At 45.0% G+C, this 12,259-nt stretch overlaps 1 protein-coding gene across 5 annotated transcripts in view; it reads left to right on the top strand.

Annotated features, from left to right (window-relative positions):
* Nucleotides 1-12,259, top strand: part of PACSIN2 (protein kinase C and casein kinase substrate in neurons 2) — a 117,220-nt gene that overhangs the window by 101,948 nt on the left and 3,013 nt on the right. For 4 of the 5 annotated variants that reach the window (XM_054037577.1, XM_054037605.1, XM_054037596.1 and 1 more), the window contains exons 8-10: nt 6,914-7,038; nt 7,781-7,897; nt 8,832-9,028. In XM_054037577.1, coding sequence (XP_053893552.1) covers nt 6,914-7,038; nt 7,781-7,897; nt 8,832-9,028 — 439 coding nt within the window. The remainder of the gene's footprint in view (nt 1-6,913; nt 7,039-7,780; nt 7,898-8,831; nt 9,029-12,259) is intronic. The other variant, XM_054037614.1, reaches the window with a different exon arrangement.

Raw genomic sequence — 12,259 nt, 5'->3', positions numbered from 1 at the left:
AAAGCTCAAATTTAAGATAAAATATTATGCTGTTGGGTTTCTTGGTGTGAAGTTTTGAATGACATGACTACAGTTGCTTTTTATGTATGGGCTGTGCCAGGGCTTTTGATATGATGCAGATATAAATATAACGTAAGTTATAATTTTTCTAATAGAATAATATAATTTTTTTCTTTACATGCAACAAGGATGAAGTAAGTAAAAAAAATTTTATGGTCATATTTAGAAATGTTGACATACTCAGTAAGTATGATTAAAGCAATGGTCCTTATTAAGTTATGGTACTTTAAACTTCCAATTTATATCTATACAAAGTTGTTCAAAGAACTTGTCCTCCATTGAAAACAAATAGGTGTCTGCTTGTTAAGACTGATAGAACTCACTAATTGTGTAAGCCAGGGTAGTCAATTATATTTTGTCAAGGTTCAGACCCCCAGCCAGCTCCCCTCTCCATACCCCTCACTTGCCCCCCCCCCCAACTCCCCTATCATTCGTTGGCTCCCACCCGAAGAGTAGGGTGACCATATTTCCCTAAACTGAAAACGGGACACACGGGTCTGGCCTGCACCACCTGGCATTGCTGTGTCCCCCGTCCCCCCCCAACATTCCTCTGTGCCCCCAGTTGAGCCAAGTAGCAGAGATGGGGGCAGGGGGGAATAGGCATGGGTATGGGCTAGGATCTGGGCAACAAAGCAGGATGTGAGTGTGTGGGAGTACTTTTGAGCACAGAGCCAGGAGGTGAAGCTATTGGACTATGATCCGGCTAGTGATGCAATGCCACTTTGTGGGCTGTAATAGCAGAGGGGCAGGAAGGAGGCATTGGGTAGCGGGAAGGACCAAGGAGACTCCAGATACCAGCCCTAGAGAGATGGTGGGAGGCTGGGATGTGGCAGAAGTGGGTGACTGGAGGCAGACTGGGGAAGGAAAGAGGCCAGTTGGGGTTGGAGAGGGGCTGGAGAGGGCTCTGGGGACTGGCCTTGAAGGACCATGGGTGGGTAGGACACGAGGCCAGGGTGGGAGACTCTGGGGACCACTTGGGAGCAGGAGGCATGGGGAAAAGGAAGTTGGTCCCCAGAATGAGGGGTGCAATAGGGGAAGGATGGGGTTATTGGTCCCTGGAGTGAGGGGCTGGAGGCAATCAGGGTGGGGGGCCGGTCCCTGGAGCAAGGGGCCTGGGTGGGGGGCAGTCTGGGCACAGACTGAGGGGGGGTAGTAGAGGAGGGGGTGGACAAGATCCCCATGGGTGGTGGTTGTGCTGGCACCTAATCCTACCTCAGTCCACTGGAGGCTGGAGCTATAGGTGCAGGAACCAGTTCTCTCCATCAGCAGCTGAGCAGCTCCTCCAAGCAGCAGCTGCTGCTCTTCCTGCCCTCTTGGTGGGGAGGCTGATTGCTATTACACCAGTAACCAGAGTTTGTGTCCAGTCAGGAGTACTGACCAGACACGGCCAGGTCCCCTTTTCGACCAGACTTTTTGGTCGAAAACCAGACACCTGGCAACCATACTCCAGCCCCAGGTCAGCTGCAGCCTCCATTGAAAAGTATCTGGGGGGTCTGGATTTGTCCTCCGGACCACCTATTGACTACTGTTGATGTAATCCAATGGTAATACCAGCATGTAGAGCTTTCAGATTCATTTTTAAAACTTCACTTCATTTGAATGCCTATTTGAGTTCTTTTCCTTTTTGTACAACAAACCCAACTCTAGCTTCTTCTTTGAGTTCTTGCCCATGTTGATTCCATCGTAGGTGTGCGTGGGCCCACGTGCACAGTCATCAGAGACTTTTGCCTTAGCGGTATTTGTGGGGCTGGCTGTGGTGCCTTCTGGAGTATTGCACTCATGCCATGATATATCAGGTTTCGCCGGCCCTGCACCCTCTCAGTTCCTTCTTACTGCCCGTGGTGGTCAGTTGGAGGACTTGCTTTGCAAGCTGTCAGATTTTTTCCTCATATCTCAGCCTTGTGTAAATAGCTGTAAATGGTTCAATCATTTGTTATTTAGTTGTTAAGGGTTTAGTTAGTGTCCCAGGGGGACAGGACAACAGGGATTTTGCCCCAGGCAGGGTCTCCGGGTTTTAAGCCCTGCTAAAGGTGAAGCAAGACAAAGCAACTCTTACCCTCATAGCCCCAGCGTGGCCTCGTCAACATTGGTTCGGCATGCTGCTGAGTCTTTTGGCAGCCACCCAGTTGCAGCTGCCTCTTAGCTGGATCTGCTGTCCCAGAACCATGACCATCTGCTGCATCCGAACCTGGCGACGCTGCACTTGACAGATTGTCTACTGCATGGCTAAGTATGGACGAACTGGAGTGCTCTGCTGGTGTCCAACAGGGCCTGCTGGGCAGCAGGAAACACTCCAGCATGGCTACCTACATGGCAAAGTGGAAGTGGTGCACATGTTGGGTCTCTGATCAACACATTCGCGCTGAAGAGGCCCTGCTGCAGGAGATCCTGGACTACGAGTTGCACCTTAAGATCCAGGGCCTGTCGCTATCTTTGGTCAGGGTTCACCTGGCGGCCATTTCGGTGTTCCACCCTCCATTTCAAGGCAGGTCGGTCTTTGCCCATCTCATGACGGCGCGGTTCCTGAAAGGTCTGGAGCACCTGGACCCGGTTCCCCCTTGGGACCTGAATCTTGTGCTGTCAAGCCTCATGGGTCGTCCTCTTCAAACCTTTGGCTTCCTGCTCCCTCCTGCTTCTCTCCTGGAAGGTCATCATCTTGGTCGCTATAACTTCGACATATAGGGTGTCCGAGATCAGGGTGCTCACATCAGAGACGCCTTATACGGCCTTCTATAAGGACCAGGTCCAGTTGCGTCTGCACCCAGCTTTTCTGCCCAAGGCTGCATACCCTAGATGTCAAATGGGTGCTGGCCTTCTACATAAATAGAACCAAGCTGTTCCATAGGACAACACAGTTGGTTGTTTGTGTTGCAGACAGGGTGAAGGGTTGCCCAGTGTCTGTCCAGAGAATCTCGTCTTGGATCATGGCCTGCATCCGCTACTGTTATGAGCTGGCGAAGGTGCCCCCGCTGACGATCGTGACGGCTCACTCGACTAGGGCGCAGGCATCATCGGCAGCCTTCCTCACTCAGGTGCCGATCCAAGAAATTTGTCAGGCTGCAACCTGGTCGTCCGTCCACACGTTCTCATCGAATTATGCGCTGACCCAGCAAGCTCAAGATGACGCTGGCTTTGGCAGAGCAGTGCTCCAATCTGCAAGACTGTGAACTCCGAGCCCACCTCAGAGGATTCTGTTTGTGAGTCACCTACAATGGAATCCACATGAGCAAGCACTCGAAGAAGAAGCAATGGCTACTCACTTTTTTTGTAACTGTTCTTCGAGATGTGTTGCTCATGTCCATTCCATTACCCGTCGTCCTGCCCCTCTGCCGGAGTTGTCGACAAGAAGGAACTGAGAGGGCGTAGGGCCAGCAGCGCCTGATATAGTGCAGCCCTCCAGAGGGTGCCACAGCCGGCCCTACGGATACCGCTAAGGCAAAAATCTCCAACCGCGAACGTAGGCGTGCACACACCTATAATGGAATGGACATGAGCAAATCTTGAAGAACAACAGTTACGAAAAGATGGGTAATTGTTTTATTTTACCCGAAGGTGTGGGGGATGTAGAAGAAAACATAGAATGTCTTGCGAATTCAAGATTTTCTCTAGTCTGTCCATTTTGTTCTTTGTATTGCTGCAGTGTTGTCACTCAGTTCCTGCTTTGAATTAACATGCAATTCAGGATTGACTTTGCAGCTGTCTATTGTGTTCAACTCTTCACTCATGCCTGTCTGTCTGACTACTCATTTGCCTTTAAACGCTCCAAAATATCAAGACATAAATACTTAAACACACGAAAATCATGGAGTTCCATGATCAAACTTTAGTCTTATTGATTTATTCTAGATATAAAATAATGGGTTTTAGCAGCAATAGCTCAAATATATTAAATTAGGGAGTTGTACCTTAAGGACTTACACTGAAATGCAGAATCACCACATTTCATGCAATAGGTCACTTCTAAAATAGTTTACTTGTTTAACAAGTTGACTTTTCCACAGATCATTCTTGACATGCTGCTTATCTTTTAAACTGAAATCTTGAAAGCTATGTATTGTAGCAGTGGAAGAGCACTCTGTGTACTACCTGTAGAATCTGTTTTTGTGGTTTCTCCCTTAATTTTAGACTAGTGGCAGATGGACGCAGTCATCATGGGAGAGTTTGGCATTTTTAGAGGCAGGGAGATAGAATGTAAGACTTCAGTTGGCACAAAAATTAAACCAGCGCATTGCTTCTGATATTGCCAGTAGTTCACTTTACTCTTAATTTCCTTGCTGATATCAAGGACAAAGCTTTAATCTTTATTTGTGCAGAACAGCTGTATTTATTCACATAAGCAATGGATCCTTCAATGGCTGTTTCCTTACAGACCCATAAGCTTGACTATAAGAGAATTTTGGTGCTCTCACTTTTTAGAGAGAGAATTTAAAAAGGTATTCTGCTGCCACCTTCCTAATCCTTACTTTGTTTATGTATCAAAGTTAAAGGTTTTCCTTTATGCCTCTCAGTTGATACACTACCATGTTTTGATAAGGCACAGTGAATTTCTCTCCCTTCATTGTGGGGGTTTGGAGTAGATGCTCCCTGTGAATAGGGGGAGAGGAAGGGGAGGTACTGAAAATTGTGGAGGAGGGAAGAGGATTGTGCTGGGAAGGAGGATCCTGGGGGGTTCCTACCTACTTCCTGGCCCATTCCAGCCCCTCTGGGTTTCATTCTCTGCTCCCCAGCCCAATTCTGGGCCTCATGGCTGCTGTTCAACCTTCTGGATCCTGCTTCCTGGCCTGATCCGAGTCCCCACCACAGCTGTTCAGGCCTCTCTAGGTCCTGATCTTGGGCCCCATAGCTGTTGCTCCACCCCCCATGTCCTACTCACATCAGCCCCTCCATGCGGGTTTATGCAGGGGCAGAAACCTCCACAATATTTCCCCTGCGGGGGACTACTCTCTTCCCTCCTGCCACCTCTGGGCTTTATAACCGTTAGAACTAGAAACAGACAAGGTGAGGGGGGGAAAATTAAACAAGGATTAGGTCTACTATAAAACTGTCAAAAAAATAGGGTATTGGAAAAGAAAAATATGTACACCACACTATAACATAGTCCTGGGAAATTCTGCGCAACTGTGGTGCAGCAGAAAAATGCCCCCCCCCCCCCCCCCCCCCACACACACACACACACACACTCCATTTGCTTCCTTGCAGAAAATGGTTTCTGTGGGGAAGCAAAGAGTAGCTGCACCAGTGCAGACCCATCTGTTCAGGTAGCTGGGGGGAGAGGTAAATCACTGAGGGGAGGGGTAGGGAGAGGATGGAGACGAGTACCCGTTTCCCTTTCCCTGCACGGAGCAGCCGGGGCTGGGTCAGATCAAGCCCCAGAAACTTCCCCTGGCTGCAGGAAGCTCTGCCACGGGGCTTGGGGGAGGGGAGGCTCAGCGGGGCAGTCCAGATGCATGCTGGTTGGGCGGACGGGGAAGCAGCTCCCTGTACAGTGACCCCTCTCCCCACCAATGCATCTGGACACACCCCCCTCCATATCAGGAGCCCCCCCAAAACCCACCCTGCCAAGCTTTGCCTCCCGCATCAGGAGCCCCCCCTCCCACCTGGACACCCACCCCACAGAGTCCCATTCCCCCTGCACCAAGCCCCTGTGCATCCAGGTTCCCCCCTGCATCCATATCCCCACCGAGCTGCCTGCACCCAGATTGCACCTGGTACTCTTGAGGGAATTCTGCACCAAAAAATTTAAAGTTCTGCATATTTTAATTGTCAAAATAACACAAACACAATAACAATATAATCACACCATTTTCAATTATTTTGGTAATTTATTTCAAAATATTTGTCAGCAAATAATTGAAAATGGTGTGATTTTTATATTTTATTTTGACAAATGCAGAATTTTAAAATATTGTAGGCAGAATATTTAATTTTTTGTTGCAGAATATTTAATTTTTTTGGCACAGAAGTCCCTCAGGAGTATATAACAAGGTTCAAAACTAGGTAAGTTCATGGAGGGTCGGTCCGTCAATGGCTATTAGCCAGGATGGGTAGGGATGGTGTCCCTATGCTCTGTTTGAAGCTGGAAATGGGTGACAGGACAAATCACTTGATGCTTACCTGCTCTGTTCATTCCGTCTGGGGCATCTGGTATTGGCCACTGTCAGAAGACCGAATACTGGGCTAGATGGACCTTCGGTCTGACCCAATATGGATGTTCTTATGTTAGCAGTTTTCTATTGGTCTGTAAACCACTAGTGTTCTGAAGAGAGTTTGCTGGGTCCTCCTTGTTTCTAGCTGTAATATCACATCACATTAAGACAGCTAAAAATATTTTAAATCCTTTTTTCCCAGTGACTGCCTCACTTCCTATTCACAATCTGAGATTTCTGCTAAGTGGTTGGAGAGCCCCCAATACTAACAGTTTTATATACGATCAATATTTGTATGCCGAACAGAATATTCCAAAAACAACTAAGTAAACAAACTATAACTTACTTATATATACCTATGATTATCAGTTGCACCAACCGCCTCTCGCCTGGTCTTAGTTCAAGTGACAACCTCAGGTTAAAGCTGTTAAATACTGAGTGGCTTTCATAGTACTGGGCATGGTTTAAGAGGCTGGGAGAAGTATGGGTGTCCTCGGGACTCCAGCAGGGATGCATAGATCTCTCTGAGTGGATGACAAGGGAAAGAAGAGAAGAGATCTAAAGATAAAGTTGAAACATTTAAAGTCTTTTGTTCTCATTGCATACACAACTGATGAACTGCCTCAGTATAACTGAATTTCAACATTAGATATTATGCTGCTGATTAGCTTAAACTCTCAATAGCTTCTTTTGCATTCATTTTGCAGGAGTGGTCTGCAGATTTCAATCGTACTCTCAGTAGAAGAGAGAAGAAGAAGGCTTCAGATGGAGTGACTCTAACTGGTGTCAACCAGACAGGAGATCAGGCTTCGCAGCATACCAAGCATAGCAGGTAGAACTTTTTTTATGTCCATGAGAGACAAAGGCTGAAAGAATAATAGGAAAGAATGGTATCTTGAAGTACATTAGGTGGATACAGGTCAGAAATTTCACTACTCACCTAGGTAAAGGGAATATGGTTCTGTTGTCTCAGAACAGGACTTAGTGCTTTGCAATATTTCTGTGGATAAGGGAACAAACAGAAAAGTCCTTAAATTTCAGCTTTTTGAAAGGGTTGTGTGCCTGCAAGCGCATTGAATACTTTGGTTTTATCTTGTTTTTGTGGTGTTCAGCATATTTTTATCTGTCCTTCAGCCTGGAATTGGAAGAAACCAAACTTCAACTGAAATTGAACTTTCTCTTAGGTGGCTTTTTGTGAATTTAAGTAAAAAATGTGTTCAGTCAGTTCCAAATGACTATATTAAATAGATATATTGTCTGCTTTGACAGCTCATTACTATAATAGTCAAATTTACGCTGAGGGATCTACTGAGCTTTCTGATAAGGCTGGAGATTTTTAAGTCCTTTGCAAATCCTTCACAGCTTAGAGAGAAAAAAGTATTATACTTAAGTGTATAATATTTATGTGTAGTGCTTTTGAGGCCCCCTGTACTGTTCTAAGGGACCCAAGCAATGTGCTTGACTGGAGCAGGGTAACTGCTGGGTAGCTCATTTTTTAGTGTGACACTAATTACATATACTTTTGAATCCATGAGCCGATAGGGTCACCTTAATGCTTTTTCTCTCCCAAATAGCCATCTTAGTGTCCCGAGTAATACAGTGCAGTCATTACAATCAAGTTACAATCCCTTTGAAGACGAAGATGATACGGGGAGTACTGTCAGTGAAAAGGAGGACAATAAAATCAAAAAGTTGGTGAAAGAACGTTTTTTAAATTGTTTTCACACTTGCTCTTTCTCTATCCAAGGTTTCCAATTTTGGGTTTCTACAAAGGCACCGTATTATGCATGGCAGTTCTTATGAGAAGTCATATAAGCAACATTGTAAACCTAACTTTTCTTTTTCTAACAGAGATTGTGTATGTTGCCTTAATCTCCTCTGGTTTGAAACTATTCTGAGGTTATTGGCAGTTGGTAACACAACTTACCAGTTGCTTTTTGTTCTCATTTAACTGTTCTAAAATATGTGAACTCTGACAATCTGCTGTGAAACTACTGCTGGAGCTTTGCTGCTGTGTGTGCACTCACTGGATGAGTCCACTTTTAAGACTTTCTCTCCATTTAATACTTTCTCAATTACCTGTTTCATTGTACCAGTCCTGGTGTGTCATATTATTATATGAATGTCATGTGCACTCTCAACAGTTGCCTTTTCTTTAACTATAAACAAACTACTTGCTCTAAAAGTATTGCTCTAGAACAGTGTTTCTCAACTGGTGCATTGTGACCCGTGGGAGGTCACAAAAAGCAATTACTTGCTTGAAAGGCACTGAAAATTTTAAATCTAAAGCAAAGAAAATCTTGCTTCCTCACTACCTCTGCACACCCTTATCTTTCAAAGACAAGTGTTCTCTTTCTCTCTCAACAAACAAATAATATAGACTTATCAATTTTTACTCTTCTATAGTAAATATAAGGAGGTTGCAAAAAAATTTGACTTTATTTAAAGTCACCAACCTAAACATGTTAAGAAACACTACCCTAGAAATGCAAAATTTTGAAACATTAGCGCTAATGTATAAACCATTAAGTTTATACTTAACTAGATAAGACTAGTATTATGGTGTTGATATATGTAATCTCAGTTAATGTTTTGGAGTAAACTACAATTTTAAATTGCTTTTAGTGTTAGCAGCTCTGAGAAAAACCAAAGCTACCCTACAGAATGGTCAGATGAAGAGTCTAGCAATCCGTTTTCTTCCACTGATGCAAATGGAGATACAAACCCATTTGATGAAGATGCCTCCCCTGCCATGGAGGTGAGAGTACGAGCACTGTATGACTATGAGGGCCAAGAGCATGATGAACTCAGCTTTAAGGCTGGTAAGTTTACTTCAGTCACTTAAAATGTTTGTCAGAAGGGGAAACATGAGGAAGTACCAGAAGAATATTGCTTTCTCACCTCTTTTGGGTACTGTGAGAACTGGGATTTTTACCAACAAACACTTTAGCTCTAAACTGAGTCTCGCATTACAGTAGAGGGTTTATCTGCAAATGATCCATCCTTCTGTCTACAAACATCTCTTTGTCCTAGAAGTGTTAGCAGTGCTTCTTCATACCTTGCAGGTGCAGGGAGCACTAGCTGCCGGGAAGGAAGCTTTCTCGAAGTGAAACTAATTATCTCTTCTTCATTGGGGTGGTGATGGCTGCTACTACTTTGTTTACCTAGTATCGCCAACCCTGGAAGATCAAAAATCACAAGACTTCCCCCCCCCCTCCCCCCCCCCCCCCCAAGATGAGTGTGAAGTTTTGAGGGGGAAAAAAGCTTGCTCTTTCTTTTTTAACAGCTTTAACCAGAAGTACCCTTTTTTCCCTCCTGCTTCCCCACTGTGCACATTTTTAGGTTAAAAATTTCCCCCACCTTCCTCCTCCTCTGTCACCCTCTATCCCAGCGGCTCTCAAACTGTGTTATAACCCCAAAGTGCATCATAACCCCCTTTTAATGGGGTTGCCGGGGCCGGTGCTAGACTTGCTGAAGCCCAAGGCCCATTATGCAGGGCTGAAGCCAAAGCCCAATGGCTTCTGTCCTGGGCAGTGGGGCTCAGACTTTGGGTTCAGCCACCCAAGGCTGAAGCCCTTGGGCTTCAGCTTCAGCCCTCCATGGGGTCGTGTAGTAATTTTTGTTGTCAGAAGAGGGTCACAGTGCAATGAAGTTTGAGAACCACTGCTCTATCCTCTGAGGTCATCCCTTGGGTATACACTCTCCAGATATCTCCCCTGCTTGCTGGGGTACAGTTGTCCTCTCCTGAGCCATGAGCCCATCCCAGCAACAAAAGGAAGTCTGGAGAATGTAGCTGAACTTGCACGGAACTGCAGTGTGGGAGACATGCTCTGGTCCACTTTCATCCCAACACACTGTCATACAAATTGCTCACTTGCTTTGCTTAACAGTGCAGCACTTTAAGCAGATAGGTGCAAGCTGGAGGTGCCGCTGACTCTGGCTGGGGTTCTTTTCTGGTATTTTCTGCAGCTGTGCTAGCCTGGCAAGGTGATTTCTCATTTGTTCAGCCCAGGAGCGGAGAGCTTGAAACACTGCAGGAAGAACCTAAGAGCAGTAGCCTTCGGTGGTGGCAGGTTGAAACTGTATCAGAGCTACTAGTTCAGGCTGTAAAAACCAACAGCTGGTGGTGCATCCAAACCTGCATTTTTACAATCAGCTCAGTCAAAATTCCTGAGATGATAGCTGTTGACTTGTGAGCAACTTCTAAAAAAGGTGCAGAATCACGGCTTGCAAAAATGAGATTTGGCCATCTTTGTTCCCGTTCCCTCAGTGTCTGCGTGTGGCCCTTTATTCATTATTTGATGGCTCACTTAGTGCATTAGGTTACAAATGGGAGGAATGAGATGAAGTTAAAAATTTGGGAAGCTTCTGTTTTTTCTAATTTTTCTAATTTCCCTGATTTATTTATAGAGAGCAGTTGTATTCCTTTTTAATCTTTTTTTTCGCTAGGCTCATCTCATAACATAGGATCTCCATTCCCCTTATCCATCCTTGTAGGTCTTCTCTGCACTTGTTCCAATTTGAATTCATCTTTCCTGAACATGGGTGACCAGATGAGGTTCTACTGGTGTCTTGTACAATGGCATTAATACTTCGCCATTCTCTACTGGAAATCTCATTTGAGACACCCTAAGATCGCAGTTGTCTTTTTCGCAGCCTCATGACATTGGTGGCTCATAGTCATCCTGCAACTAGCTAATTCACCCAGGTCTTCTCTTCTGGCATTTCCAAATGAGCCCCCAGCTTACAGCAGGAATTCTTGTTATTAATCCTAAGTGCATGACCTTGTACATCTATATAGACACTGCCTCCTAAATTTGTCTCAACAGTGGATTTCTTAAGCACACCTACTTTTTGTGCCAAAGTCCTTAATGAAAATACTAAATGACATCAGCCCCAAAGTCACTGCTGGAGGCACTCCACTAGCAACTTCCCTCCAGCCTGACAGTTCTGTTTTCCGCGCAACCCATTGTCATCTCTTCTTTAACCATTGTTTCATCCACTTTACAGTGCTTGTATTAATCCCATTCTTCTCCAGTTTAATAATTTACCATGTTGTTTCATATTAAAAGTTTTACTGAGGTCCAGATTATATCTACTGCATTTCCCTTGTCTAAAAAGCTAGATATATTTTCAAAGGTAGGTATCAGGTTAGTCTGGCACAATTTACCTTTGGTAAACCAATGTTTCATTTTGTCCATTTTTCCATTTATCTGTAGTGAAATGCTCTCTCTGATCACAATAATCATATCTCAATATTTTTAAACAAATTGGGGCTACCAAAAAAGTGAGTAGTGTTCTGGTTTGCTTTAAACCCTGTCCAGATAGGGGAACAGCAGTAACAAGACAGACCAAGCTCATATTTATTCCTCTCTAGAATCAATGGGAGCCAAAAATTGCTATTCATCCACAGTGGATTGTGGCAACTTCTGCTATCCTCCTGCTTACCCAGCCACCATGGAGATGTGCTAATCCCTTTGAAATACAGCAAGTAATGTGTCAGACAAGTGATAGGTGCTATATTCCAAGGGATTAGCACAGTAGAGCCTGTCTACAGCAAAATGAAGCAACGTTTATGTACTGGGATGTAGTGGTTACCTTGGAGTCAGGCATTCTGGGTTCTATTCCTAGCTGTGTGACTTTGGTTAAACTATTTAGCCCGACTGTTCTCAGAAGAAAATAATCCTTAAAATGTGGATAGTACTTACCTACATTAAAAGAGACCTAGACAACCTGTTTGTAGACATTTAAATATCTATATAGGAAAGACGTTTAAATAAGTCCATATTATACACAATCCATGTTATAGTTTAGTATATCATTTACATCAGTCTTGAGTTTACACTCGGAAGGGGCCCATTACGGATCCATCCACTCGGACGGGTCTGGCCCCTCTCCCAGGGCAGTCAAGTGCCCAGGCCTTGCTGTATGAGAGGCTCCAAGGCAGCAGGTCCCGCTTGCCTGTAGAGGGCTCGCTGCCCAGCAGCCAGGCTCTACCATGTGGTCTGGGCAGTGCTGCTGGCTGCAGGGCTGGTGGGCACGGACAGGCTCTT

This window comes from Malaclemys terrapin, chromosome 1, assembly GCF_027887155.1.
Source record: "Malaclemys terrapin pileata isolate rMalTer1 chromosome 1, rMalTer1.hap1, whole genome shotgun sequence".
Lineage (NCBI taxonomy): Eukaryota > Metazoa > Chordata > Testudines > Emydidae > Malaclemys > Malaclemys terrapin.
The sequence above is the reverse complement of the archived record's forward strand: the minus strand, read 5'-3'. Positions and strand labels throughout refer to the sequence as shown.